Source organism: Sardina pilchardus, chromosome 20, assembly GCF_963854185.1.
Source record: "Sardina pilchardus chromosome 20, fSarPil1.1, whole genome shotgun sequence".
NCBI classification, from domain to species: domain Eukaryota; kingdom Metazoa; phylum Chordata; class Actinopteri; order Clupeiformes; family Clupeidae; genus Sardina; species Sardina pilchardus.
The window spans coordinates 6,442,422-6,468,711 of NC_085013.1; the positions used below are offsets into that span (position 1 = coordinate 6,442,422).

General features: G+C 42.3%; 2 protein-coding genes across 2 annotated transcripts; both read left to right on the forward strand.

Annotated features, from left to right (window-relative positions):
• The first annotated feature begins 1,862 nt into the window (after window positions 1-1,862).
• Window positions 1,863-8,220, forward strand: LOC134068223 (metastasis-associated protein MTA1-like). Its single transcript, XM_062523813.1, has 6 exons — window positions 1,863-1,918; window positions 3,181-3,388; window positions 5,397-5,486; window positions 5,983-6,135; window positions 7,047-7,199; window positions 7,468-8,220. Exons 1-5 carry the CDS (start codon window positions 1,916-1,918, stop codon window positions 7,154-7,156), a joined length of 564 nt encoding a protein of 187 aa, XP_062379797.1. The 5' UTR covers window positions 1,863-1,915; the 3' UTR covers window positions 7,157-7,199; window positions 7,468-8,220.
• A 7,322-nt stretch (window positions 8,221-15,542) lies between these two features.
• Window positions 15,543-16,964, forward strand: LOC134067961 (leucine-rich repeat and immunoglobulin-like domain-containing nogo receptor-interacting protein 3). Its single transcript, XM_062523453.1, has one exon. The coding sequence runs from the start codon at window positions 15,543-15,545 to the stop codon at window positions 16,962-16,964; it is 1,422 nt and encodes a 473-aa protein (XP_062379437.1).
• Window positions 16,965-26,290: the final 9,326 nt, after the last annotated feature.

Consider the following 26,290-nt stretch of genomic DNA (forward strand, 5'->3'; position numbering starts at 1 on the left):
TAGACCGTTATTTGCCAAGGTATGCTCATGCATTTTTAAAATCCCCTTAACTCCCCATAGGACTTTTGGCTATCCAAAATGCATAGGCTACTGACAATCAAATGCTTAGGCTACTGCACATGCACCCCTCTGAGCCGCTGGCAGGACGGTGTGCATAAAGTGGTTTTAATGATCTATTCCTATTTTTGCAGACGACCGACCAGTTGGAGAAAAAAGAAAAAGAAAAAAGAGAAAACAGTTTTAATCGAGCAGAGGGCAGCATACTGGCGCAGATGTCTACACAGCCAGCTGTAAGAGAATTCAATAGCCTACTCAAAACACAGATTGTCTCAATACACTCATTACCTCTAACAACACCAACCTAGCGGTGAGCGCAGTGCATACGTGCAATATGATTTCCCCCTTCACACTTACTTCACCTCTTTATTTCTAGAGCATCAGCTCAGAGAGCGATACGGACTGTGACACCGACTATGAGCCCCTGGCTAAAAAGACCAAACTGGAGCTGCAGATGAAATTGGATATGGCTAAGGAGGAAATAAGTCAGCTAAAAAGAGAAAATGCAAAGTTGCGGGAGGCTTTGTGTTTGCTTGATGGTATGTACAAGTTTTTTTGTTTTTTTTTTAAATAGTGATCCTTAAAAGTATTTGCAATCACCTAGCTTTACTTTGTAATATTTGAAAGTGGTGTAACACTTTAGTTTGGGGTGTCGCTGTTGCAGTGTACCTACCTAATTAGGTACAGTGGTACAACCTGTGTAACAACATGTACTATCAGGTACTACCATTGTACTTGCCTCATGTATTTGTGGGTACCTACATATAGTTGTTACATTGTAATACTGAGTGCTTTTACAAAACTTTGCCAATTTGCCTACATTTTTCATCAGAAGCAAAGGGCTGACCTGAGACGGGGTAAATCTGGTCATGAAAGATTTGATATACAAACCATTCTTAGCTCCAGTCAAGGGGTCATTGTCTTCAGTGTACATGTAACAGCTGTGCTGCTACAACCTTGTTACGGGTTTATGTCACTGTATCAAAGAGTAATAAGTGTGTACCAACACAGTTGATAAATGTAACAGCTGCACTGCTACACCTTTGTTACTCTTTGATACTGTGGAATAAACCTGTTAAATGTACCAGTTAATTACTTGCATGCACATATGACATGTATGTTGTGTCTTTGATGTCTTGGAACATGTCTGCCATTACCCTATGTAGCACATGTATCAACTGTGTTGGTCCTACACTGTAACAGCGACACCCCAAACTAAAGTGTTACCGAAAGTGGTATTGTTAGCCTTTTTGATGATGCATCCTTGGTTCGGTTCAAAACTGGTGGAAATGCGGGCTGGTTCAGTAAATAGCACCACGGTTCAAAGAATTCTCAACGGCATCAGTTCAAGAACTGGTTCACTGTCGGTGGAAAACCACAATGTCTACCCTTAGGTCTCATGGAGGACACTGAGATGGGGCCCATATTTTGTTGGATGTTGACTAATAGTGAGATGCAGTTCTACTGAAATGTTTAAATGATGTCCCTTATGTACACTAACACTTGCACATTGACATTTGCAGAACTCCCTGGTCTTATCAAGGACATAAAAAAACTGAAAAAGGCTCAGAGTAAGTGTACACTTGTTTTATAATGGTAGAATTTTAGAATAAGATTTTTAGGCAGTGCTCCCCAACCAGTTTCAATACTTCGATGTGTGCGTTTTTACATTTGCACAATTTGTGCGATTCTTTCAGGTGAGGCATTACCATTGCTGCCATCACCAGCAGCAGCAGCACCTCCACCACCCCCAGCAGCAGCAGCAGCAGCCGCAGCCGCAGCAGCACCACCACCACCCCCCCTAGCAGCAGCAGCAGGCACTTCAGCTGGGCTGACAGTCCAACAGGACAGTTCAGAAATGGTAAGACCAATGCCTGTTCAAAATAGCTTAAATTAAAGAGACCCTATGCAACTTTCTGCAGGAGACGATCGCTCCTTGTTTACATCTGGAAGTCTGAGACGAAGAACAACGCTTGCAATTTATATATTTAGATATAGCCTATACATGTAAAAATATACACGCTAAAGCTGTCGGGGAAGCTCTGCAGAGAAAATGCAAGCATAAAACGAGCGAAAACGAAAAACTAAACCGAAACCAGAGATGAAATCGCCAATCCTGCATAGTTCCTCTTCAAGGCCTTATTCACGTACCTAGATTTCTTTTTCTTTCTTTTTTTTTTTTTAAAGGATATTTTGTTATGCGTTTGTTTTCACGTTAACACAGATCCATACACACTGGAATGCAAAAGGATTCCAAACAACATCTTAATCAAAGTTCAATCGAATATCCGAGAATAAACTTTAAGGTAAATTTAAAATCTACGAATGGCTGCGCTAAAGGGAAGCTAAAAAAAAAATACATCAGCACTTACACCCAAGCCAATAATGAAAATACTGATGCACTGTCAGATGTTACTGTAGATGAACACACCCATGACTGGTTAAGAAACATCAGAACTATGATTAGAGCCAAAATGCCTAATAACAAAACGCAGACAGGTGCAAAAACATTAGGCTACATCTCCACACACAAGTAATCAGGAACCACCATGTGTAGGCCAACATATCCTGCGATCTCATATCCAATCAGGAAGAATTAATAGAATATATCTGCATTTTGACCCTCTGGAGCCTAAATCCCCCCCCCCCCCCTGTTTTTGACCTTTGACCTTTGTCCTTTGAATTTTTTTTTTTTAAACAGTTGTGAATTATGATTAAAAAGTAATTTCATTACATCCACTTTAGTCTCATATAATTATTGTGGAGGACCTCTAGAATATAACCATATGTGCCACTTTTGCATAGGTGTTTTTAGTTAATTTTTAGTGTTAATAAAGGAATGTAATAACACTGCTGTGATGTTGGCTAAGTGTGGTAGGCTATTGAGTATTCACTTGCTTGGCTCAATAGTGTTCACGGACAACGTCATAGCCCAGCTAGTGCACCATAGCAATTCATAACTTCCTACTTCTCAGATAATACTGCAATTGCTCATGCCACAGCGGGCCAGAATAGAAAACACAACCTACCTTATCTTCATACTTGTAAGTTCTTTAGGTTTTGAACTGACAAACCCACTCTCACTCGTGCTAAATTGCTTAATTGTGCTTCTTTTCTGTTCAGGTGGAACTTGAGAGGGGTGTCCTCATGAGCAAATACATTCTGTTCAGGCTCTCCAAGGAGCCAAAGAAAAGAATTTTGGAGCTCATGAATGCTCTTTTCACCCGGAGAGAGATGGCCATGTCCTCTCTTACCGGGAGGACGACCAATGCCTTCAGGGACCATGAGGCAAAACCCCAACTTTGCCCAAAGAAGGTGTCGGCAATCTGTTGTAAGTAACCCGTATTGCAATGCTGTTGTTTCACTTGAAATGCTAACATGAATAACTACAAGCCTAATCCTGTAGATCAAATTCATACCAAAGGTGTTTTGTTGGGTTGAGGTCGGGACTCTTTGCTGGCCAGTGAGGTTCATCCACACCAAACTCTGTCATCCATGTCTTTATGGACCTTGCTTTGTGCACTGGTGCAGTCATATTGGAACAGGGATGGGCCATCCCCAAATTGGGCTTGGCCCGTTAGTTCCAGTGAAAGGAACTCTGAATGCTTCAGCATTAAACAAAATATTTTGGACAATTCCATGCTCCCAACTTTGTGGGAACAGTTTGCGGAAAGCCACTTCCTGTTCCAACATGACTGTGCTTGAAGGTCCACAAAGACATGGATGACAGAGTGTGGTGTGGATGAACTTGACTGGCCTACGCAGAGTCCTGACCTTAACCCAATAGAACACCTTTGGGATGAATGACAGCCAGTCTCCTTGTTCAACATCACTGTGTAACCTGACAAATACGCTTCTGGAAGAATAGTCAAAATCACATAAACACACTCCTAAACCTTGTTGAAAGCCTTCCCAGAAAACTTGAAGCTGTTATAGCTGCAAAGCGTGTATTGACGTCATATTAAACCCTATGAATTAAGAATGGGATGTGCTTGTCAAGCAGGTGGCCCAATACTTTTGGCAATTTTGTGCACATAGCCAAATTCTGTTGCACTTCATACTATTCATCCTGCACATACACTTATTCTTACTACTCTTATGTTACTGTTTTTCTGCACTGAAATGGCACTGTTATCACACTGCATATAGCTGTACATTCTGTACTGCCAATATATCATACCAAATAACTGTATTTTTACTGTTTTGTTATATGATGCACTGCATATCTATAATATTCTTACTACTATAATTATAATGTTACTGCTACTGCATTGAACATATCTGTACATGTTGTTCATACATTGTTCATGTTTTATAGCCATATTTATATTCTGATCTCATAGTTCCTCAAAGTTCCTGATAATACACTGCACATATTTATTTTTTATTTTATATACTCTAAACCACCTTCTGTAAATCAACTGCACTACTGTCCACATACACTATATATTTCTTGAACTGTCTATGCATCCCCTGTCTATACTTTGTATATCACATTGCATTTTTCTGCTTTTTTTGCAATTCTGGTTAGACACAATGTATGACTAGTTTGTAATGTTTATGACACATTCATGATCGTGTCGTGTTACTGTAGATTTTTTTATGCTTTCTATGCCTTCTATGCCATAGACAGGGGAGAGAAAAGCCTTAAGCCATGAGTGAGGCAAAGGCTCTGGTTGCTTCAAAGCCATTTGTAGCCTCAGGCTACTCCTCCGCTAATGTTGTCATCTCACTATGACTTCAGTTTTATTGGTGATAAAAACTTGACAACTGTAAGTGCTGTGACTTGTATAAGAGAAAATCTTGTATTTCTTCCAACGGAAGTGCATTCGTTTGTCACACACTAGTCATGCACTAGCAGCAAGGCATTAGTAATTGAGACAGTTAATGGTGATTAATGTGCAACCTAAAAGCAAACTCTTTCTAAAAGTAAATGAAACCCACTTGAAGTAAATGATAACATACGGAATTCCATGAGGCTTAAATAATGTGAATCCTGACAAAAACAGGGATTATAAACGCAGTATGTCGGTTAAATTTAAATTTAAATGTATTTATCAAGCAGTTTAATTTTAGTTTTTATTTTCACCCTTCTTAGATCATGCTGTAATTCCAAATCATTTTTCCAGATCAACTCAGTTAGCATTTTACTATGCCAAAGCCTTGAGTCAACCTACCCATATATTTAGAATGTTCTAAAAGTAAGGGAATGTTGACATTTCAGCCTGAAATAGCCTCTAATCCTGTGTCTAGGGGTCGCTTTCTCACTATAATGCAATAGGTACATTGTTGGAAGCTGGGTTCAGTTTGCCTGTTGCTTATTCTGCTGTCTTTCATAGGTGTGGTACGGTTGCCAGAAATTCCCAAAAAGCTGCAGCCACTCAAACCGTTGGTGAGGAAGCCTCTGGAATCGGTGGTTCGATACCTGGGTAAGGAGAGAATAGAACGGGCCTTTCCTGGTGTCACTTGCACACTGACAGTAGATCAGTTATTTGCTTATTATTCCTCTAGTCTTTTTCAATTATACTATTAGTGTGAATGATTGTCTTTAAAATAAAGTAGCTACAAAGTCATGCAAGATACAAAATAATTTTAAAGGAATTTAGGCATAACAAAGCAACACAAATATTGGCAGATTTTTTTTTTTTTTTTTTTTTCCACTTTGGATGTTAATGAACTCGTTTGTTTGTCTGTAATTGAAATGTTGCCTGTAATTATGTCAAAGTGTACCTGTTGTTGTGACTAGTGTGAGTGATAGCTGGTAGATGTAATTATGCTTACTGGAGTGTGTCCTGTAGTAGTGACTAGTGTGAGAGATAGCTCGTATAATTCTATGTTAACTGGCGTCTTCGTCCTGTAGTAGTGACTGGTGTTAGAGATAGCTTTTATAGATCTATGTTAATTAGCGTATTCGTCCCGTTCCAGAGGCCCACCCGTGTCCCCCCAAGCCAGAGGGCCAGCGCACTGCCACCATCACCACCAGCAGCATGACGCCCATCAAGTCCTCGCCCATCCTCAACAACGGCTCACCCACCATCCTGGGCAAGCGCAACTACGAGCAGCACAACGGCCTGGAGGGTGAGTGAGAGGGCAAGAGGGAGGGAGGGTGAGAGAGTGAGAGAGTGAGAGAGTGAGAGAGAGAGTGAGAGAGTGAGAGAAGGGAGGAATGAATGCAGACTTTTAAATCCGCTTTCTTTTCCCGAAAAAAAAACCCTTGATGAAATGCCACCCAGTAATGAAAGTGCCTGTGGTCACCGGCCCAACAGTACACATGCCAAAGGGCTGCCAAGTCCTCTGATGCACATTTTCCTTCCATTTTCCTTCCTAGCACGCGCGCTTATTCTCTGTGTGCATGTCTCGTACTGTGTTTGTCTTTGTGTTTACATTCTGAACCTTGCAGTGTTGGCTTTTGCCCATAGAGGGCAGATTCCTCAACGTTTACTGGAAATGATGGTCCAGCGGGATTTCATGTCAGGGGTGTTGTTCAGCGAGCAAGACACATAACCACAGCCAACAAAACCCACACTTAAACGTCCATTAAAAAGTAGGAGCGAGGGGGGGAGGCTTCACTGAGGTTTACCAAAGTCCTTTTAGGCAAGTCTCTTCACTCGGCAGTCACATTGCAATGTTTTTTGGGCATCTGTTTGGGCAAAAATGCACGTGCGTAAAGCTTCACGACACCATATCTGCACCAGCGGCAAGATCACAACACATGATTGGCACCATGTATCCACATGTCGACTTTTTTGGTATGGAAGGGGCGGGATATGTGTAAACAACTGCCATATTGGCGTTACAAACTAACCCCATGCATTTCTGTGGAGGATTTGAGTGCTGTGTCTCTTCTTTTAAAAAGTCTCTAGGTTTACATGCAAAATGATTTTGTATCCCTTATTGTCTCCTTTCTCTCCTTTACTTTGGTCTTTCCTTCCTCCTCTCCTCTCCTCTCCTCTCCTCTCCTCTCCTCTCCTCTCCTCTCCTCCTCTCAGGCACCAAACCCAAAGCGCTCACCCCTCAGTGGGACATCATGTCCAAGCGTGTTTGTGAGCCGGGCAGGACCGCCCCCCCTCTGCAGGACCAGGTTCATGAGCTCGACTGACGACCCCCCTCCCCTCCCCTCCCCAACCCCCTCACCCTTCAAGGTGACCCCTGCACCATACTGCACAGAGACAAGGTCAGACATAAATCCATACACATAAATACACACATACAGTAGTGTAATCCAGCCTTATATGGTCATTAGACTGTCCTGGCGTAGAGGTCACATAAAAATAGGTTCTCTTGTATTTTTCTTGTATGATGACCAGTGCCATGAACTGGGGAAAAAAAACTGAACACTGTTTGACCTTTAAAAAAAAAAAAAAAAAAAAAGAACTCACGGGAGCGTGTGTGTGTTTGGTGTGCTTACAGGCCTCAGACAGGAGGCGGCTGAGGGAATATGACGTCCACAGTGTTTGACCACCAGCCAGCCTGCACTGTCCACTCTGCCAGTCACTGAGCCCGAGCCTTGCAAGAACCGACCAATCGTCTCACCGGGTTATAGGCTTCAACCTATCTGAGGGCTCGGCTGTCTGTACAGGACTGTTTAATCACCATTATTATTGTTGTTGTTATTATTGTTGTTGTTATTATTATTATTATTATTATTATGACAATGTCTGCCATTGTAATATTATTCTTGTTCTTTTTTTATCAGCTGTAATCATATGCTTATCAGTTTATTGTTGAAAAAAAAAGAAATTGAAGGAATGCAAAAAATACAAAAAAACTAAAAAAAAAACATGAAGCCCATTGAGGCCCGAGAGAACTCCAGGGCCACCTGCATCAGTTTTGCCCTGTTTTTTTTCGGTTTTTTTCCCTGTTTTCCGAACTGTAAAAATGACAAAAACATGAAAAAGAGAGGGGATGTTTTTTTGTATGTTTGTTTGACTGGATGAATTCCCCCCTCCCCTGTTCTGCTTGCAATTTTTGATTTTTGTTTTTATTTTATTTTTTTCTGTTTTGTTTGTTTTTTAAAGGAAAAAAAAAAGTCCTCTAAATCCCCTCTGCACGCTGATGGATTTAACTTATTGAGAAAGACTGAAACGTGCTCTTTTTCTACCTTTTCATAAATAATGCATCTTCTGCTTCGATGATGTCATTAAAAACAAGACTATTTGGTTGCTCTGCGTCTGGTGTGATTATGTAACCCACGAGAGGCACAGTACACAGTGGACACGACTCTTGCCTAATTGATATGGGCTGATTGAAAATAAAAAAAGAATTATCACATCAAAATGGACTTGGAGATAGAAAGAGAGGCAGAAATGAATGGATGTAGAAGAGATGGGATTGCTATTTGGGGGCCCACATATGCAGCCTTCCATCCAGAACAAGGTTTATGCCATAGTCACATCTTAGCAGGTTGTATCTCTCAAGTTCGCTTGAAGTTGTTTGACCGTAAGTGAACTCGATCCAGGGGTCCCTGTCATGTGACTTGCTGTGAATCTGTTCACTGGGACACCTGCTGTATGTAGTGCTTTGCAACCTAAGCTCAAGTTACAGGTCCCCCCATATATTGAAGTCTTACAATGTTTGAGGCAGCTAATAAACAGACTTGTAATTTCTATTAGGAGTTATAAGTTTATAAGTTAGTGGCAAGCCTGGACGGAAGCTTTGACGAGCAAAAAGTAAGCTAGTTGAGGTTACTTTGAGGCAAGTAGGCCTACTAGAGACAATAAGCTAGTAGTTATATTTGTGGGTTTTCTTTTGCAACATCATGATGATGTATGAGAAATGTACACTCCAATTTGAAAAATAGCGTTTTGGCAGTATGATGGTGAATCTTGGAACGGTTCATTTGATTTTTCCAAATGATACAGATAGAAAGTATATAGTTAGGCAGAGAGGTAAGATGTAAATATCTCCGGTAGAATAGGCAGCAAGAATGTGAGCATCAGTGATTAAATATTTCTCTGATTGCATCCCTTTTGGAAGTTCCTTATAGGTCTGACTCTGCAACAACTCTACAGATACAGAACCCTTCAGTGGAACTCAAAGGAACTAATCATTCAGGAAAAGATGCGGAACTTCCAGGGATCTTAGTTCAGATCCTACAAAGAACCTCTGGGCTTTGTCAAGGCTCCACCAGAGATGAAGGATCTTTGGCTCCACCCTCTGTGACTGATTGATTTGCTTAGTGTCACTGTCATCCCCAGCAGGTGAGTGGTCAGCCAATGACACAGGATACACACTCTTCCCCTCACTGCCTCACGTCACGCCACTCACCACCCATTAAATATTTGTTAGGTAGCAGCTGGTAAACAGAAAGACACCTCTGAATAGACACCTGGGGGGTATTCCGAGTACATGGTTTAGTGACAAACCTGGGTAAGTTAACTCAAAGTGGTAAACCTCCTAATAGAAGAGCTGTATGGATCATTTGCCTGACCAAACAATGCCATAGGGCTCTTCTTGTAGGAGGTTTACCACTTACTCATGAGGTAACTAACCCAGGTTTATCACTAAACTCTACTTAGAATACCCTCCTGGGCCTCTAAAAGGTGTGAATAACCACCCAAACAGATGTTTAGGGCATTGGTTTGAAGATCCTCAAAAAGCCTCTGAATTCGGAGGTCATGGTTTTACCATGGTTAATGTGGGTTGGACTCAGTTTTAATGATGGTGGTAATCCCAGTAATATGCTGTAGGCTATATGCCTCGCTCATGTGTCATCAGGCCCATCAGTCACTAGACCCTGGTATTAGGGGAGAACGGAGACTACTGTTGTGCAACTGCTTAAGTGTATTTCTGGTGGAAACAGATTTATTTATTTATTTTTAAAACATCTTATCTTAGCAAAGGTTCTTAGCTTGCTAACATTATCAAGTTGATTGTTTCCACTGGATTCTCTGCTAGAATCTAGTCTCAAGGCCTTTTCCATCACATAAAGACTATAAGTTACTACTTCCACCACCAATTACACAAAACTATGTTCATCATCAGTGGGCCTACTGTTGCATCAACAGTAGCTGGCAACTCTTCCATCCCAATTTGAATGAATGGACACAATTTCATCCTCCAAAAGACTAACAAAGGCCAATGACTAATCATTTTCTTTCATCCTGACCCGTTGCCTTGGCTCACCTTAGAATGCAGAGTGGCCGGGAGGTTCTCAAAGAGGGTTTGTATGGCCACTGAAAGGTTGCCATGACATCCAGGCAACCCAGTGAACCCTGTCCAAAACTCAGCTCCTGACCTGAAGGCTTTGTCACGTAGGCCTATGAAGCCTCCAATCACACTGGTATTTTCATGTAGGATTACCCCACTGGGGAGCATGCTCAGGAGGAGAGCTAGATGTAACTTACTGTAACATACTTAGTTTGTTTGGTGAGGAGAGTCAGGATATATATTTTTAATTAAGCTCTTTTGGAGTTTCAGCTTCTATAATAAAGCCAGTCAAATGATGCATGGCTTGACAGAGGCCCAGGATAATGAAAATGCTTAGGTGTAGACAAAGGCAGTGTTTATTACATGTGTATAAAAAGCTAATTAAAATGCAAATGTATGACCATTCTGTTAGATTTACTTTAGCCTACTTTTATATAATGTGCAAAATACCCAACTTGCGCACTAATTGACACTGTATAGCTCTATAATATATGACAAGATTTTAAATTAAATTCACCTGACAATATAGATTTTACTGAAAAATTACCCTCTGACATTTTCTGTAGGCAGTAAAGTGATGGAGAGTCCACTGGTCACGAAAGAGTTAAGCAACAGAGCGAGATCTGAGGAGTCCGAGCATGTGCTGCGAACTGCTGCAGTGAAGTCAAAATGTGTCAATTTTCATTGGATAGCAGAGAGAAAGCAAGAGGGAGAGCGAGAGTCTGGGGAAGAGAGCGAGTCCGACCGAAGCGACAGTGCCCGAAAACCTGCGGAAAGCTGGGACATTTCCCTTTAGGTTAGCCTTTTAAACTGAATATCTACGCTTCTTGTATTTTCGGAAAAACACACATCTACAGTTAAAGGACACATTGACGGTAAGCACTCTAACTATGTTCACAGCAGTTTATGCCGGATGCCGGATGTCTGGATGTGTTATAGCCTACCAAAACAATCGTGCCGCAAACAATCCCGTGCTTCAATGAGGTTTATGTGTTGCGTTTAAAGGCTGATTTGTAACCTGCAGGGATGCCACACGCGTCGCCTTTATGTCGACATTCTTACCACTACATTTACGTTCATTTTGCTGACAAAAACCTGTCCTATTCGTCGTGTCTGATGTGTCACGGCTCCCAACTCAGCTGTCCCACTTCTTCAAACGATGTGTCAGTCACTGCGCGTATAAATATTTATTTTCCACTGACAGCAGAGATTTCTACAGTTGGGAATGATATTCACCGGTTAGTATATGTCAGTGGTATCAGCCGGCTACTTCAGCGCAAAATACTCCTCCTGCCTTGTCATTTTTACAAAGCCTCTGTAAACATAAGCTTAAAACGGGTTCTTAAAGGACAAACGTTTGGGGGGACATCGTCCGGCATCTATGAACTGTCCACGGCCTCATGAGGTACCGTGACGCATTGAATCAATTGATACTTTGAATCATTTGATCCTTCTCCGGCCGGTGCGCTGATGCTGCAGCGACTGTGGTCTCCCACGTCCGCCGAGGCCTGCTCTGATATAGCACTAAATCCATCGGGGAAGATTATTTATGTGTTCAGCGCAGCTGTCGAGATCCCTTGTCTGAGTTAAAGGGAAGGTCGAGACATCAGAATTCTGGGCAGACAAAGAAGGAAAAAAATCTGCTTTTCAGTCTTTACTTTTATAAACCTCACAGATCTGATGAACTCATCCCCTACCCTCCCCTTCCATCTCCCCCTCCTACTCTGCACAGTCATCGCTCCTTTGGAAGATGGCGGATCTTTTTTCTTTGAAGATGTTTGTTTGTAAAATGACTCAGAATGGTGGCAAAGCCTGGTGAGCTACGTCTCTCTGTCTTTGAAGCGTGATTCTGAGAGAGGCAGTTCGTCGTTGAATCAGATATACCTGTCAAATGAGGGAGAGTTGAGTCTAATGCCAGCCATGCTCTTCTCTTGAGGAGCGACACTGTGCGCTACCTCAGTTACACCTATAGTGTCTCCCATCACCACACAAAACTGTCCATCATAGTGACTTTTGTTAGAAGTCACAGATTTGTATAACAGGAAAGTCCTAACAGTTGCCCTTTCTCACTATTCCAATGACAGAAACAAGATTCATTTGGGCAGGTTCAGGATTATTAGTCCATCCTAACAATCTAGCTGTCTTGCTCTCCCAAGAGAAAACAAGTGTTATCCCCAGCCAGAAGCTCTGTTGCACTGAGGCCTCATGTCCTTGTTGGACAGCACCTCTTGGGAATTCCTGTGCGATTCTATCTGAATTCCGTTGAATCGATGGGAGCAGCATTTTAATGGGCAGCCTTATTAGTGTTCACACACACTCACACACATACACACATACACACTAACACACACACACACACACACACACACACACACACACACACACACACACACACACACACACACACACACACACACACACACACACACACACACACACACACTCTGTGGCTCACATTGAGACCTCATTATCAGTGTTGTCTGTTGCCTTGCTTTTCAAAAAGAGGGGGAAAGAAAAATTATAAATCTGTCTTTGAGTTGCTCTTTTCTTAACTCATCTAGGTGTAAATTCCAGGCACAGCTGCCTTGTACTTGTGTAGCTGTCGCCAGAGCCCGTAATCAATCTCCGCTCGGCTGGAATCTTTTCCTCTCCTCTTCCTTCATAATCCTGCCGCGGCCCCTGTAGCGCGGTCGGTGCCTCCAAAACGCACACCCCAGCCTCGCGCTCGTCTCTTCCGCAGTCTCCTGGTCTTTAGTCTGTGTGCAGACCTAGATTCGATCGGCGATACGAGACAAGACTGGGTCAGCCGCCTTAAAACTCCATGTCGTGGACACTCTGAGTGATGCGGCTCCACTCTCCCGAGTGTCAGACGTGTTTAAGGTAAAAATGTCTCTCGGGAGGGCACAGAGAGAAAGGGCTGTGTCGTTATTAGAGGTGGGCATAGATTAATTTTGTTAATCTAGATTAATCTCACTGTAATCTTGAAATTAATCTAGATTAATCTAGATTAATTTTAGGTGCACCAGCGCAAAATTTAGGTGCACCCACATTTTTCATTGCATCGCCTTTAACGCTAAAAGGTCACCTTTTTATTGCTGTCCTTTCATATAATGATTTTTTAACAACAAAAAGTCTAGAAAAAGCTTGAAACACAATAAAAGATTTTTTTCTTTACAAAATTATTTATATAAGCCTATTCTACATACTGAAATGTCTGATATTCATGACAGCACACTTTATGCAGATTGCAGCCTACTATTCATATTACAACTCTGCCTCTTTAATTCAGCTGTCTGCTTGAAACCTCAAAATGTAAACAAAGTAGCATAGTTGGCTAGTTTATCATAGTTTACTAGTTGGACTGCTCAGTTTCCCCACGTGTGTTTACTGTAAGTTTCAATGTGGGCTAATACTTTTTCTCCTTTCGAGTTTTGGAGTTGGAAAACATTGGTATTGAGATTATCATCCAACTCATGAGTGACTTGAATGTAAGAGTTTTAATCAACTTTCTGCAGCAATGATGCTAACCGGAATTTATATTAATTTAGCTAACGTCTTCTATATGCATCATTGCTTTCACGATAGTGAATGTTTTATTTGGATTAAATGTGCATGTCGAGGGGCGGGTCGCGACTCGCGAGTGTCCATTGAGCGCGCACGGGAGAGTGAGGGAGAGGGAGAGGGAGAGCAAGAGAAAGCGGGCCAAGGAGATGGGGGGTTAGGCTACTTCTATTAGGAATGAGCGATCAGGTGCCGATTCGGGAGGGGTCTGAGCTTATCGTCCATGTTGGGAGGATGTATCATTGGTTACTGTTTGGTAAAGTTGCACGCATAGTCTACAATGACAACTTGTGAAAGAAAGCAGCCGAGCAGGGTCAGGTGCACCAGTGCGACCTAGACTTTTTTCAGGCGCACTCTTGAACATTGGCGTTCGCGCTAAGATATCAAGGTGAAAGTGATCATAGCTTGCGTGGTATAGACCCAGCTCCCAGCCTAATTTTGAGAATAGATTAACGCCGATATTTTTTTATCGCCCGATAAGAGTTGCACGATAACGCAGCACGTTAACGCCGATAACGGCCCACCACTAGTCGTTATGCAACATTAATCATTCTTTTCATTGAGGCTTTGTGATATGCCTCTCTGCTGTTGTATTAATTACTGCTGAGAGTCATTGACCTAAAGCTTCGAGGCATGATTAAAAAAAAAAAGTCTATATCTTCGCAGTGCACTTGAAGCTATTGTGGGTCTTTCTCTCTCTCTCTCTCTCTCTCTCTCTCTCTCTCTCGTCTTTTTGGTGTGTCTGTGGACCTGTGGAATGCCTGCGCTCTGATTGGCTCAGTAATGCTGGAGATGAAGGAGCGTGGGATTGCCATGGCAACCGCGTGTTTGGCGAAGTCTGTTCGACGTGTGTGTGTGTGTGTGTGTGTGTGTGTGTGTGTCTGTGTATGTGTGTGTCTGTGTCTGTGTGGCAATCAATATACACCGCAGGGCCTGTCACAGCGAGGAATAAGCAAGCAAGGGCTTACAGAAAGGGAAGACTCAGGAAGGAGAGGGGAGTGTGTCTGCGCATGTGACTTCGTTCTTGGATGTGTGTTTATGTGTGCGTATGCGCCTTCGTTACAGGAGCACGACCATGCCTGCCCCTGTTTCACCGCCTTCAGCTACTCCATCCTCCTCCATCTGCTCTCCCTCTCTCTCTCTCTCCACCACCACCCCACCCTCCTCTCTCATCTTTTCTACTCTTCTTTCCTCTGTCTCTCTCTGCCCTGTGCTTCTAATACCAATCACTTTTTATCCCTCTCATTATCTTTGCCTCTGCCTCAGCCCTGGGCTCTCCTGTGAAATAGAGGCTTTTAGCGATGGGCTCTCATCCGCTCCCTTACTGCTTTGCTCTCTTTCATTTGTGCTCTCTCTCTCTCTCTCTATCCCCCTCTCTCTCTCTCTGTCACTGTCTTTCTCTCTGTGATTCTGATGATGTGATGTTTGATACGGATCTCTCTACTTCCTATCATTTGCTCATTTGCTCCTGTGCCCTCGCCTCTTATTTTAATCTCTTGTGTAATGGAAGCCTTCACTGATCTGATCTCCTTGTCTTTTTTTCTCTCCCTCCCTTTCCTCTTCCTCTCTGTCTTTCTCTCCCTCTCTCATTCTCTTACCTCCTCCCAACCCCCTTTACCTCTCTCTTGTTTTTCACCTGTCTTCCCCATTCCCTCTGTTCTCCCTCTCTCTCTCTCCCTTTCCCTTTCTCTCTCCTTTGTTCACCTATCTCGCTTCCCTCCTTCCATCCCTCCCTCCCTCCCTCCCTCTCTTTTCTACTGCAGTTCTATCTGGTCATGGTGCTCTCTCTGGCCTCCTGTGTTTCGGTTCGCTCCTCCTCCTCCTCCTCCTCCCTCCTCCTCCTCTCCCGCCTCCTGCCGTCGCTCCTTCTCCTGGCCGCCCTCCTCGCGTGCCCGGGCCCGGCGGGCGGCTGCCCCGCCCGCTGTGAGTGCTCGGTGCCCACGCGCTCGGTCTCGTGCCACCGCCGGCGCATGCTCACCGTGCCCGAGGGCGTGCCCATCGAGACGCGGCTGCTGGACCTGAGCAAGAACCGCCTGCGGAGCCTGGCGCCGCAGAACTTCTCCCAGCTGCAGCAGCTGGAGGACCTGGACCTGAGCGCCAACCTGCTGGCCTCGGTGGAGCCCGGAAGCTTCCGCGCCCAGCCGCGCCTGCGCACGCTGATCCTGCGCGGCAACCAGCTGACCCTGCTGCCGCGCGGCGCGCTGTTCGGCCTGGGCGAGCTGCGCGCGCTGGACCTGAGCCAGAACAAGCTGGTCGTCCTGCTGGACGGCGCCTTCGAGGAGCAGCGGCGGCTGGAGACGCTGGAGCTGAGCGACAACGAGCTGGTGTTCGTGGCGCCGCGGGCCTTCGCCGGCCTGCTCTCGCTGCGGCAGCTGGCGCTGGAGCGCTGCAAACTGTCGGCCGTGCCCGGCCAGGCGCTGGCGCAGCTGCGCGCCCTGGAGACGCTGCGGCTGAGCCAGCTGGCCAACGTGGCCGAGGTGCCGCCGCACGCCTTCCGGAACATGCCGCGGCTGCGCCACCTGACGCTGGAGCGCCTGCCGCTGCTGGAGGCGCTGCCCAGCCCGGCGTTCCTCGGGCTCAACCTCACCACGCTGGCCGTCACGCAGACCAACCTGTCGGCGGTGCCCGCGCTGGGCCACCTGCGCCACCTGGCGCTCCTCAACCTCTCCCACAGCCGGGTGCGGGTGCTGCGGGCGGGGGGGCTCCGCGGGCTCGCCAGGCTGGAGGAGCTGCACCTGCGCTCGGCCGCGCTCGAGCGCGTGGAGCCCGACGCCTTCCTGGGCGCGCCGTCGCTCCGGCTGCTGGACGTCTCGTCCAACCGGCTGGCCACGCTGGAGCGCTCGGCGTTCCCCGAGGGCCACGACCTGAGCCTGCGGGCGCTGCGCATCGGCCGCAACCCGCTGGTGTGCGACTGCCGCCTGCGCTGGCTCCTGCAGAGGGCGCCGCCGCTCCTGCACGCGCCGGCGACGACAGACAAGCGGAGCCCGGCGACGACGACGCCCGACGACGCTCCGCCCGAGTGCGCCGCCCCGGCCTCCCTGGCGTCCAAGACCCTGCGCGAGGTCTGGTCCGACGCCCAGCTGGCGCGGCTGGTGGTCTGCACCAAGCCGCGGGTCATCGCCGTGGCGACGCAGCCCGTCCAGGTGGAGGAGGGCCAGCGGGCGTGGCTCAACTACAGCGCGATAGGATTTCTATAGTGATCTATAATATTGCTGTGGTGTTCTGTAATACCTTTATAGTACTTATCTTCTCTATAGTCTTCTTATAGTAAAGTTGTATGATATTCTTGTAGTGGTCTGTAGTGTCTTTGTGATAATCTTACCCTATAGTGTTTTTATAGTACAGTTGTATGATATTCCTGTAGTGGTCTGTAGTGTCTTTGTAATAATCTTACCCTATAGCGTTCTTATAGTACAGATATATAATATCTTCTGGTGTTCTGTAATATCTCTATAATAATCCTGCATTACAGGGCTAGTACGATATTATAACTTCTGTGGTTTTCCTATCCACGATATTCCGCAGCCAACAATGGGGGTCGCCATGACACCGAGACGGTTTTCTATTTCCGGCGAAGCTGCATTGTATCTGTTTTAACGTGACGGTTTACGGTGCTTAACATATCATAACGCATATAAAAGTCAACTTTTCTATTTTATATCGGTTATATGTGATGCAGTATATACATGCTGAGGGCAGAATTGTCAACATTTCGAAAGAAATCTAAGTTGAGGCATAACCTAGTTTGCTATGGAGAACGCACATGTTAACAGAATGAACGGAAGTTGAAAACAGTATCGTAACCATCGCAACGATACATATTTCCGGGTTAAGGAAAGAGGTGAATAGTGCAGTATTATAGGAAAATAGCTCATAAGTTGGTGATTGCCTTATAAAGCAGAGCAATACAGACATTCAGGTGGTGTCAAGTGGTTTTGTCCTTGACAGAAAAGAAAGAAGTGATTCACTTGCCATTTGTCATACGGTAGGCTATATTAATAGCCTACTTTAAGCCTACAGACACGACTCAAAAGTTTATGCTGTGTTTTTTTTTTGGGGCCTTTGCAGGCACTTTGAGGCAGTCTGCTATACCTTGAGATTTTTTTAAGTTTTTCACCTAACTAAAAACACCTATGCAAAAGTGGCACATATAGTTATAGCCTATTCTAGAGGTCGTCCACAATAATTATATGAGTAAAGTGGATGTAATGAAATGACTTTTTTATTATAATTCAGTGTAAACATAACTATTTCAAAAACGATTTTCAAAGGTAAAAAAACCCCGCTATAAATATATCTAGCTAAGACTTTTGAAGTTTGTACCTTGAAAACAACGGTGTTGGCTTCATTAAGTAAAAAGATCAATAAATATGTTTTGTCAGACTAAATATTGAGTTTCAAATGCAAATTAAAGTGAATGGGCTTTTTGAATGGGCCTGCTGCAGGTGAGGACTGCAATCCTAGGATTTTCTTTTATTGTTTTTACAAAGTGCCATTAATACATCCTCCTTTAAACATATACATTATATTTGGAAAGTAGTTGATTAAAGGTTTCTAATGGTGTCACTTATATAACAAAAAAGTAGATCCACCACGCTTCTGCAGCATTACATCTGATGAATCAGATGAGAAGGGGCTGTGTAGATATACTAAGAGTAAAAACTCGGAGCAGCACAGATGAACTTAAACTGGATTTTAATTAAGGTGTTGATGGGGGAGGTGAGATCAAGAACACTGATCTGCCTTGGGTCAGTTACAGTACAGTCATTTGTAAGGAAAGCATTCCAGGAAACAGGGAGTGGAAATCTGGCCCAAAACACCTAGGACAAGCCACTTTCTGAGGGCCTCAGGGAGGAGGCCATCAAGCTGTTTTAGGAGCCATTCAGCGGGACAGTTACCAAACATTATTTGCCAATAGGAGGGGATTTTAAACTCCATAGGGTTAAAGATGTAAAACGACATGTGGAAACGCGCTTATTTCCTGGTGGACGCTTGTCTGAAGTTTGAAATCATTGGACTTCCATCACTAACATTAGGTAATGAGGTATGTTAAGAGTCATTGCACGAGAAAACCAGGCAAAACCAGCAGGAGGTAGGAAGATGGGGGGTCGGCCAAATCGGCTCATACTTTGTATGTGATAAGTATGTGGAAGTTGAACTATGAACAGCCATATACTTAAAGCCCTCGAACTCTTTTTTGTTGTGGAGTTCTGGGGCCCCTCTCAGAGAACCTCAAAAATCCATCAATTCATGGCTGAAAATGACTGAAATTGCCATTTCTACCCTGATTATCCCGATAAAGATATGAACATGAGCTTTATGTTTCCATAGAGCTTAGGTAGAATAGTTTTAAAGACCAAAAGGTGCACTAGGGGGTTATCTGCACCACTGAAAGCAGAATTTTCATCCCTCTAAAATTGGTCATTTTTAGGAGGCATTATCTCACATTCGCAGTGGCTTTGGTGGATGGTTTTACTGTTGCTGGACAGAGGAACATCTTCTGATTCAAAAACAATTGTCGTCTAATTGGGCCACACATAATGTGCGCCGTGCCAGGAGGGTCTTTACGGGGGGTTTTCGGGTTTTGGAGTATAATAAACCAGGTAATAATATCTCACTATAGGGTAATTTATGGTCAATTTTTGTGTCACTGTATGACAAATTGAAAAGCACTAGAAAAGCAGAAAAGCTAGAAAAGCACTCAAAGAGTGCAGACCTCTGCATGCATTGTTGTTCTTGGTTGTTATACATTTGAAACTAGACTATTCAGATCGCCACCGAGTGGCCATACCATGCCATTACATCGCAAACATCTGGCATGACATCTGTTTGTGATGTAATGCCATGGTATGGCCATGTGATGGCGATCTGAATATGGTTTATCATAGGCCAAAACACGAAAAATCCTGCTAAAGACCCTCCTGGCACGGCACACATTATGTGCGACCCCCATCTTCCCACCTCTGCCTGGTTTTCTCATGCAATGACTCTTAACCATGGGGGACACAACAATAACGATAGGCTTGCCATTTAAATGTAAGTCTTAGGAACACCCTGTTCGCTGGTCAGAGGTGCTGTTGCCAGAGTAAACGAGGGCAGCAAGCTATTCCAGACGGAGAACTGTTGAGAAAAGAAGAAATAAGTAAGCATACTGACAAAAAAAATGAGATTTCAGCTAGTTTTAGGGCCATTTATTGTAACACATCATTGAGGTATAGATGGACATTGGGATTCTTATTCACAAAATACATATCTTTATGTTTAATGTACTTTAACATTGGTTAACAGGAGATGTACTATAAGATAGCTTTTCAAATAAGAGCAATGTTGCCGAAACTAATCATTCTGAGATCTGACGCCGAAGAACTATATTTGAACTATATTTCAATGGATTAAATACTATAAGTACTTAAAATGTTGTTAATCTGTTTCATGTTTATTTGGAATTGAAACCATCCATCCATCTATATGCACACATTTGCAAACCAAATCATTTAAGAAGTAGGCTTTAGTTTGTCTCGTCTTGGCTGTTTTGGCTGCAATTTTTGATGGGATTGTACTGAGCGGTCTGTTTAGAACTGAATATATTTGTACAATTAAAATGGGTATTTGTGAACATGAACACTCGGACTGGCACACGCAGTTTGTTTTAGAATTCAGCAAATATAATAACTGTGCATAAGTGTCTTTTAATTTCACAAATGTGTTGTCCCGTTTCAGTGTTCTTTTGTATTGTGCTGTATGATATATAACATTTTTGAAAATGAAACGGTTATAGGACTCAGCATACTTATTTAATACTGGTGCTTGGATAAGATTCTCTATTGCAATTTCCATCGAGGCTGTCAGGTATGTTTGCATTGGTTTACCCAGTGTTTTCAGAGATGCATCTCTCTGAAGAAAACTTCTTCCTGTAATAGTCGATGCAAACTGGCCAAAATCTGACCATGGCTGGAAACATAAATTATTCAAGCGTTTGGGAATTTCTCGCCACAACAAAAAAACTTTAACAACTTGTTGTGGGACAAACTGTGTGCCATTAAATAAGGTTTTTAGATAACCATTGTTTGATTCGAATGTGAAGGCTGAGGTTGCCCAAAGAGGTCCCCAATTCCAAACGCTGGTTGTTAAATGTGTCAATTGATGGACATTAAAAGAAACATTTTCTCTGCCGTACAGCAGTTCCATTTTTTTAACAAATGAAACCAGTGATGTTTCAGCCTTTTCTATGTCACTAACGGAGATTGACTGTTGCAATAACAAACTAGAAATGCAATTCCAAGGAATTACCAGTGCATGAAAATGCAAAAAAAAAATGTATAGATAGATAATGTAGATATGGTTACTAAGGTGTAGCTAGGGTAAACATGGTGGTTGCATAGTTTAAAGAAAGCTGATAGTGTAAAGGTAGACAGTTTAAAGCTTAAACATTCCAGTTCTAACCTAACTAATGATTGATAACAAATGTTAGAAACAGATGCTGTAAACAAATGTTAACTATGCTAACAATGATAACCAAGTCGATTGGTTAACTTAGCTAATGATTTCTAGCAGTTATGGTAAAAATGCTAACAATGTTAGCACTGCTAACTATGTTAACAATGCTAACCAGGTTGATTAGCTAACTTAGCTAATGATTTCTAGCAGTAATGTTAAAAATGCTAACAATGCTAACCACGTTGATTAGCTAACTTAGCTAATCATTTTTAGCAGTTATGCTAAAAATGCTAACTATGCTAACAATGTAAACTATGCTAACAATGCTAACCAGGTTGATTAGCTAACTTAGCTAATCAATTTTAGCAGTTATGCTAAGAATGCTAACTATGCTTACAATGCTAACCATGCTAACTAGCTAACTTGCTACTGAGGACTTCTATTTTGAAACATTTGTTGATAAGGTATCCAAGGCTGCCACTATCAGGAATAAAGAAGTTACTGTAGTAAAATCATGTTGGTTGCTATGGAAACGGTCATAAACACTTCATTTTGATGGTTGCTATGTTGGTTGTTAGGTACATGGAGGTCTCATGTAGTTGACTGGAGGCATAGTTGATGATAACTGACAGTTGGAATGGTTGAACAGTTAAATAGTTGAGTAGTTTCAATGGTTATATGATTTAATAGTGTATTATTGCAGCGAGGACTTTTATTTTGAAACAGTTGTGGACAGAGGAAACAGTTTACAGGATATGTAGTCTTCACAGAGAGATTGTATGCTTAAAGCCTGAGAGAGAGAGGGCTGCTGCAGGTGGGGCTGGCCACCTGGCATAAGATTCTAATTGCTCAACGACCCGATTGTGATGTCATAGAGGCCAATGTTAAGTCTATGGGGTAATTTTTAATAGTTTTTAATTTATAGTTTAAAAAGTATAAAAGTTACAAAGTTGAAAAATCATAGCAACCCGATCCATTAGAAGACCTACGTTACAGAGTTTGAATGAAGTTTCTAAGTTAAACGGTTGAAGAGAAATTGCGGTCTGAAAAAGTGGTAAGCAGAATAATAATAAGAAGTCTAGGAAGAACAGTACAGTGCATTTTCATGCACTGTAATTAATACTAGAACACAACAAAAAAAAGTGTTCCAAATAAGGAGCTTGGAGAAGCCCAGGTAGCACATAAAACGCATAAAATAGCAGAAATGCCCTCCATTCCGACGCTTTCCAAAATTTCCTGGTATTAATCGACCGTGGAGACCTTGTTATTTCAGTTGGCGGTTTCACACTGAGAAGTTTCCTGTCAAATTCTTTAATGTTTCGCCCAATATACCACGGCTTTAAATGGTTGCAAGAGTCCAGCCAAAGACCCATCATCTGTCTACAAACTCCTAATAGGACACAATGCATATAGTCGGGGATAAAACCTGAAACTATGTCAAAATGCGGTAGCAGTAAAAGGATGGACGGTCCCTTGACTCCATGTTTTGTTGATTGTGTATGGTAGGCCTCTGTGGCATCACTTTTAAACTGGATGTGAGTTCTGTCTACCTGTGCATGTTTGTTGTAAAAGTATGACCTCACAAATCCTCTCCCCTTTTCTACAACCTCTCCAGGATGCAAGCACCAGTCACAACCAAATTTCCCATTAAACTGCTTACAGTTTCTGAGTATTGTCCTTGCAATAGCATCGGATGAACACACTAAAGAAAACACTCTAGATACGCGCGATATGCCTGTACTGTCTATCCACAGTAATGGATTTTTAGCAAGGTCTCTGCACTCGTCCACAAAGGGCTTTAGAAATGTGTCTATACGGGGTTTTTGGGAACCAAACCAAATAGCCGATACCATAACATTGTCTTTTCTTTGGGTAAAAGGCAATTCATTTATACTAAGCTGAAGTGGCCAAAGTGAATAATTTGAAGAATTAAAAATGGGTATACCATCACAGTTCCACGACAACGTCAGATCATCAGATTTTAAATGTCCTTCTTTTACCAAATTTTGATACATTCTCCCTTGTGTGATGTCACTAATATTGTCTACAGCATGAGTAGTTTTACTTTGCAAATCAACGCCATGGTTCTGCAAAGTATCCATTACAAGATCTCTCACTGACATGGATAGAAAGAAATGACCCTTTTTTAAACTGGTGCTTTCATTGAACTCCAACCCACAGTGGGAACAGGCAGTATCCTCATGTTGGTTGATGCTGTTTTGACAATCTCCACAAAAGAAATTTGTAACAGAGCACAGGGTTGGTTTACCAAGGAATTTCTTGAAAAGATATTTTGATGCTGGGACCAAGTCAGGAACAAGCAAATTAATCAGTCCAAGTAGGTCAGTCAGCGCCGAGCTAGTCAAGTGATGACGCAAGACAAAGAGCATTATGGCTAACAGGCATTGCCCTTTTGTGACTGTCGCACCTGTGTAAATTGGCTCTTCATTCTGCAAGACAACATATTTCCAATCAGATTCATAATTTTAGATGCTTTGATTAATTATCTCTTGATGGTACATAACCTAAACTGACCTTGTCCGGATTTCCGTTTTCAGTTTGTGAATCTCGGGTTAAATCAGCACAGTCAAAGTACTCCTTCGGTCAGCAAAATAATAATAAAAAAGTATTAGCTAACTATGAATGTTTTCATATACTTCACATATACCTTCTTAGTTTAATTAGAGTTGTTATAATGCTACCAACCATGTCCGCATCGTCTTCATCAGATGATATATCGCATATTTGAATATCTGAATTGCCCTTTAATATGCAAAATGTTCATGTTTAAAGTACCAGTCAAGCAGTCATTTTAATATTTGTATGTCAATATTTGTATATGAATAGCCTACTGTAGTGTGTCACAATGTGCCATGGTATGGGGTACATTCAGATTTCTTTACGTGAATGGATTATCTGATCTAACTAGAACTACATCAACTAACCTCGTCCTCTGAGTCATCACTTTCATGAGGATGACGAGTAGCTTCAGCAACACCAATGGGCACCTTAAATATATATTTAAATGAAGACAGTGAGACTACAAATCATTTGACAGTGACTTCTCATCAAACTTATTGATAGGCTAGATGTATATAATGAATTCTGGCAACTAACCATGTTTTCGTCATCTTCATTGTTAGTTGTCATTTGCCCTGAACAGCCCTTAAATAGAGACAAAATGTATTTCTTTCAGTCACTGCAATCAAGTCTTTCTATTTAATGCAGCATTTCGTTTACCTAACCTTTTCCATTATAAATATGGTTATTAGCCTGGAAAACCAGCGCCAACTGCTGGACGGCAAAATGTTTTGCCTGCATTTGGGTCTGGCCTCGGACCACTGTACATTTTGAAAACACTGCCCTAAATCTGGCAGATGGCAACTAAACCAATCACAACGCAGAGATGTGTTTTGAATCAACGCGGGCGAGGCAGAGGGCTCTGGGGCGGGGTTTTGAGGGAGCGTTGGCCTATAGGCACAGACACGGTTTGAAAGACAACGGGTTGTGCTCATCAACAATGTTCCGTTGTATCCATTCATCGAGGCCAGACTAAATTAGACATCCAATCCATTTAGGCTGGTTTATCAGGCTATATGGTTATACTTATTTGTTGTTTTCACTGCAGATTATTTGTAACGAGTATTCTTAACAAAATAGTTCATGCCAAAACTATTTAGATACAAACACAGATTAATGTTTGTACATGTATGTTTGCAATTGGTGTAGATTCATCATTATTAACCCATTCGATTCCAAATTATTTCCTGACATGAAAATATCACAATGTGTCAATATTTTTTACAATTTCATTTAAAAAGTGGGTGGAAAGGAGTTTTATGTTCAATCAATTGGGACTGTTATAATACATAATTAGATTTTTTGAGATTTTTTGTGACACATTTCATACAGCACTCCATCTGGAATAGCTTCAGTTGCCTTAGTTTACTCTGGATTCAGGACGCCAGCTAACCAGCGAACAGTGGGCGACTGGGCGTCCTGAGAGTAATTACATTTAAGTTGCAAGCCTATTGTTATCGTTGTGTCCTCAGTGGTTAACAGTACACCATTACCAAATATTAGTGATTGAACTAAAATATGAACTTTATTAAGCTTGACTTAGTTATGATCGGATACATGTAGCCTATATTTACAGTATACCTAACATAATACAAATTCAACTGTATTTTGGGCTATAAATTGATGATATCATTGTAATATTGTAGAGTTGTCGTCCACCTTGGAAGAGAAATAACCTTCTTGTATAGGGACATAAAGTAATTGTTTTAATCAAAACCAAAGTTTATGTTAGATAAAGTCATCGGTAACACTTTACATTACAGATAATAAGGTAGTAATTGTATGGTAATTTCTATGTAATTTCATGGTAACAATCCCTTGTTACCACTTATTACCATTAATTGTCATGCAGTTACCCTGCTGTTTCAAGGTAATAGCGATGCAAACAGCATTAATTAAGGTGGTAATTTCTATGGTATTTTGATATAATTTTATGGTAATAATCCTTTAGCCACTTATTACAAGTTATTTCCATGCAGTTTCCAGTGCAATAACTCTGCAGCTTTTAGGTAATAGCGATGCAAACAGCTTTCATTTTAAGTATAATAAAATGGTAATTATTTGAAACGTTACTTATTGCTTTTGTTTAATTAGGCTACCTGAAAAACAAGGAGGTAATTTCCAGACTCTATCTATCTATATATCTATTATGTATCTATCTATCTAGGCTATCTATCTATCTATCTATCTATCTACAGTAGCTGTAGCCATAGGGCCAGAATGGGTGAATGCAGCCTCTTTCCGCTACACATAATGTTGTTCTCATATCTCATAATGTTTTATCTTTCCCAAAATCCCAAACAGACAATATTCTGTAATAGGCCTACTCTAGGCTAAGATGTTCCACTCATACATTTTTGATATTTAGATTAAAAAAAAATAAATACAAATAAAAACTTGATTAGGCTATTGGGCATGATTAGGCATGATTAGGCTATTGCTTTTGTTTAGGTCAAAGTAAACTGGATAGCTACCTCTTCTGGGTCATCACTGTCAATTGGTTCAG

What these genes read in the sequence shown, in the direction of transcription:
- LOC134068223 (XM_062523813.1), top strand. An exon ending in GAAGGTGTCGGCAATCTGTT is followed by an intron (nt 3,389 to 5,396) that starts GTAAGTAACCCG and finishes TGTCTTTCATAG; the next exon opens with GTGTGGTACGGTTGCCAGAA. An exon ending in GCAGCACAACGGCCTGGAGG is followed by an intron (nt 6,136 to 7,046) that starts GTGAGTGAGAGG and finishes TCCTCCTCTCAG; the next exon opens with GCACCAAACCCAAAGCGCTC.
- LOC134067961 (XM_062523453.1), top strand. Translation starts at nt 15,543, where the DNA reads ATGGTGCTCTCTCTGGCCTCCTGTGTTTCGGTTCGCTCCTCCTCCTCC.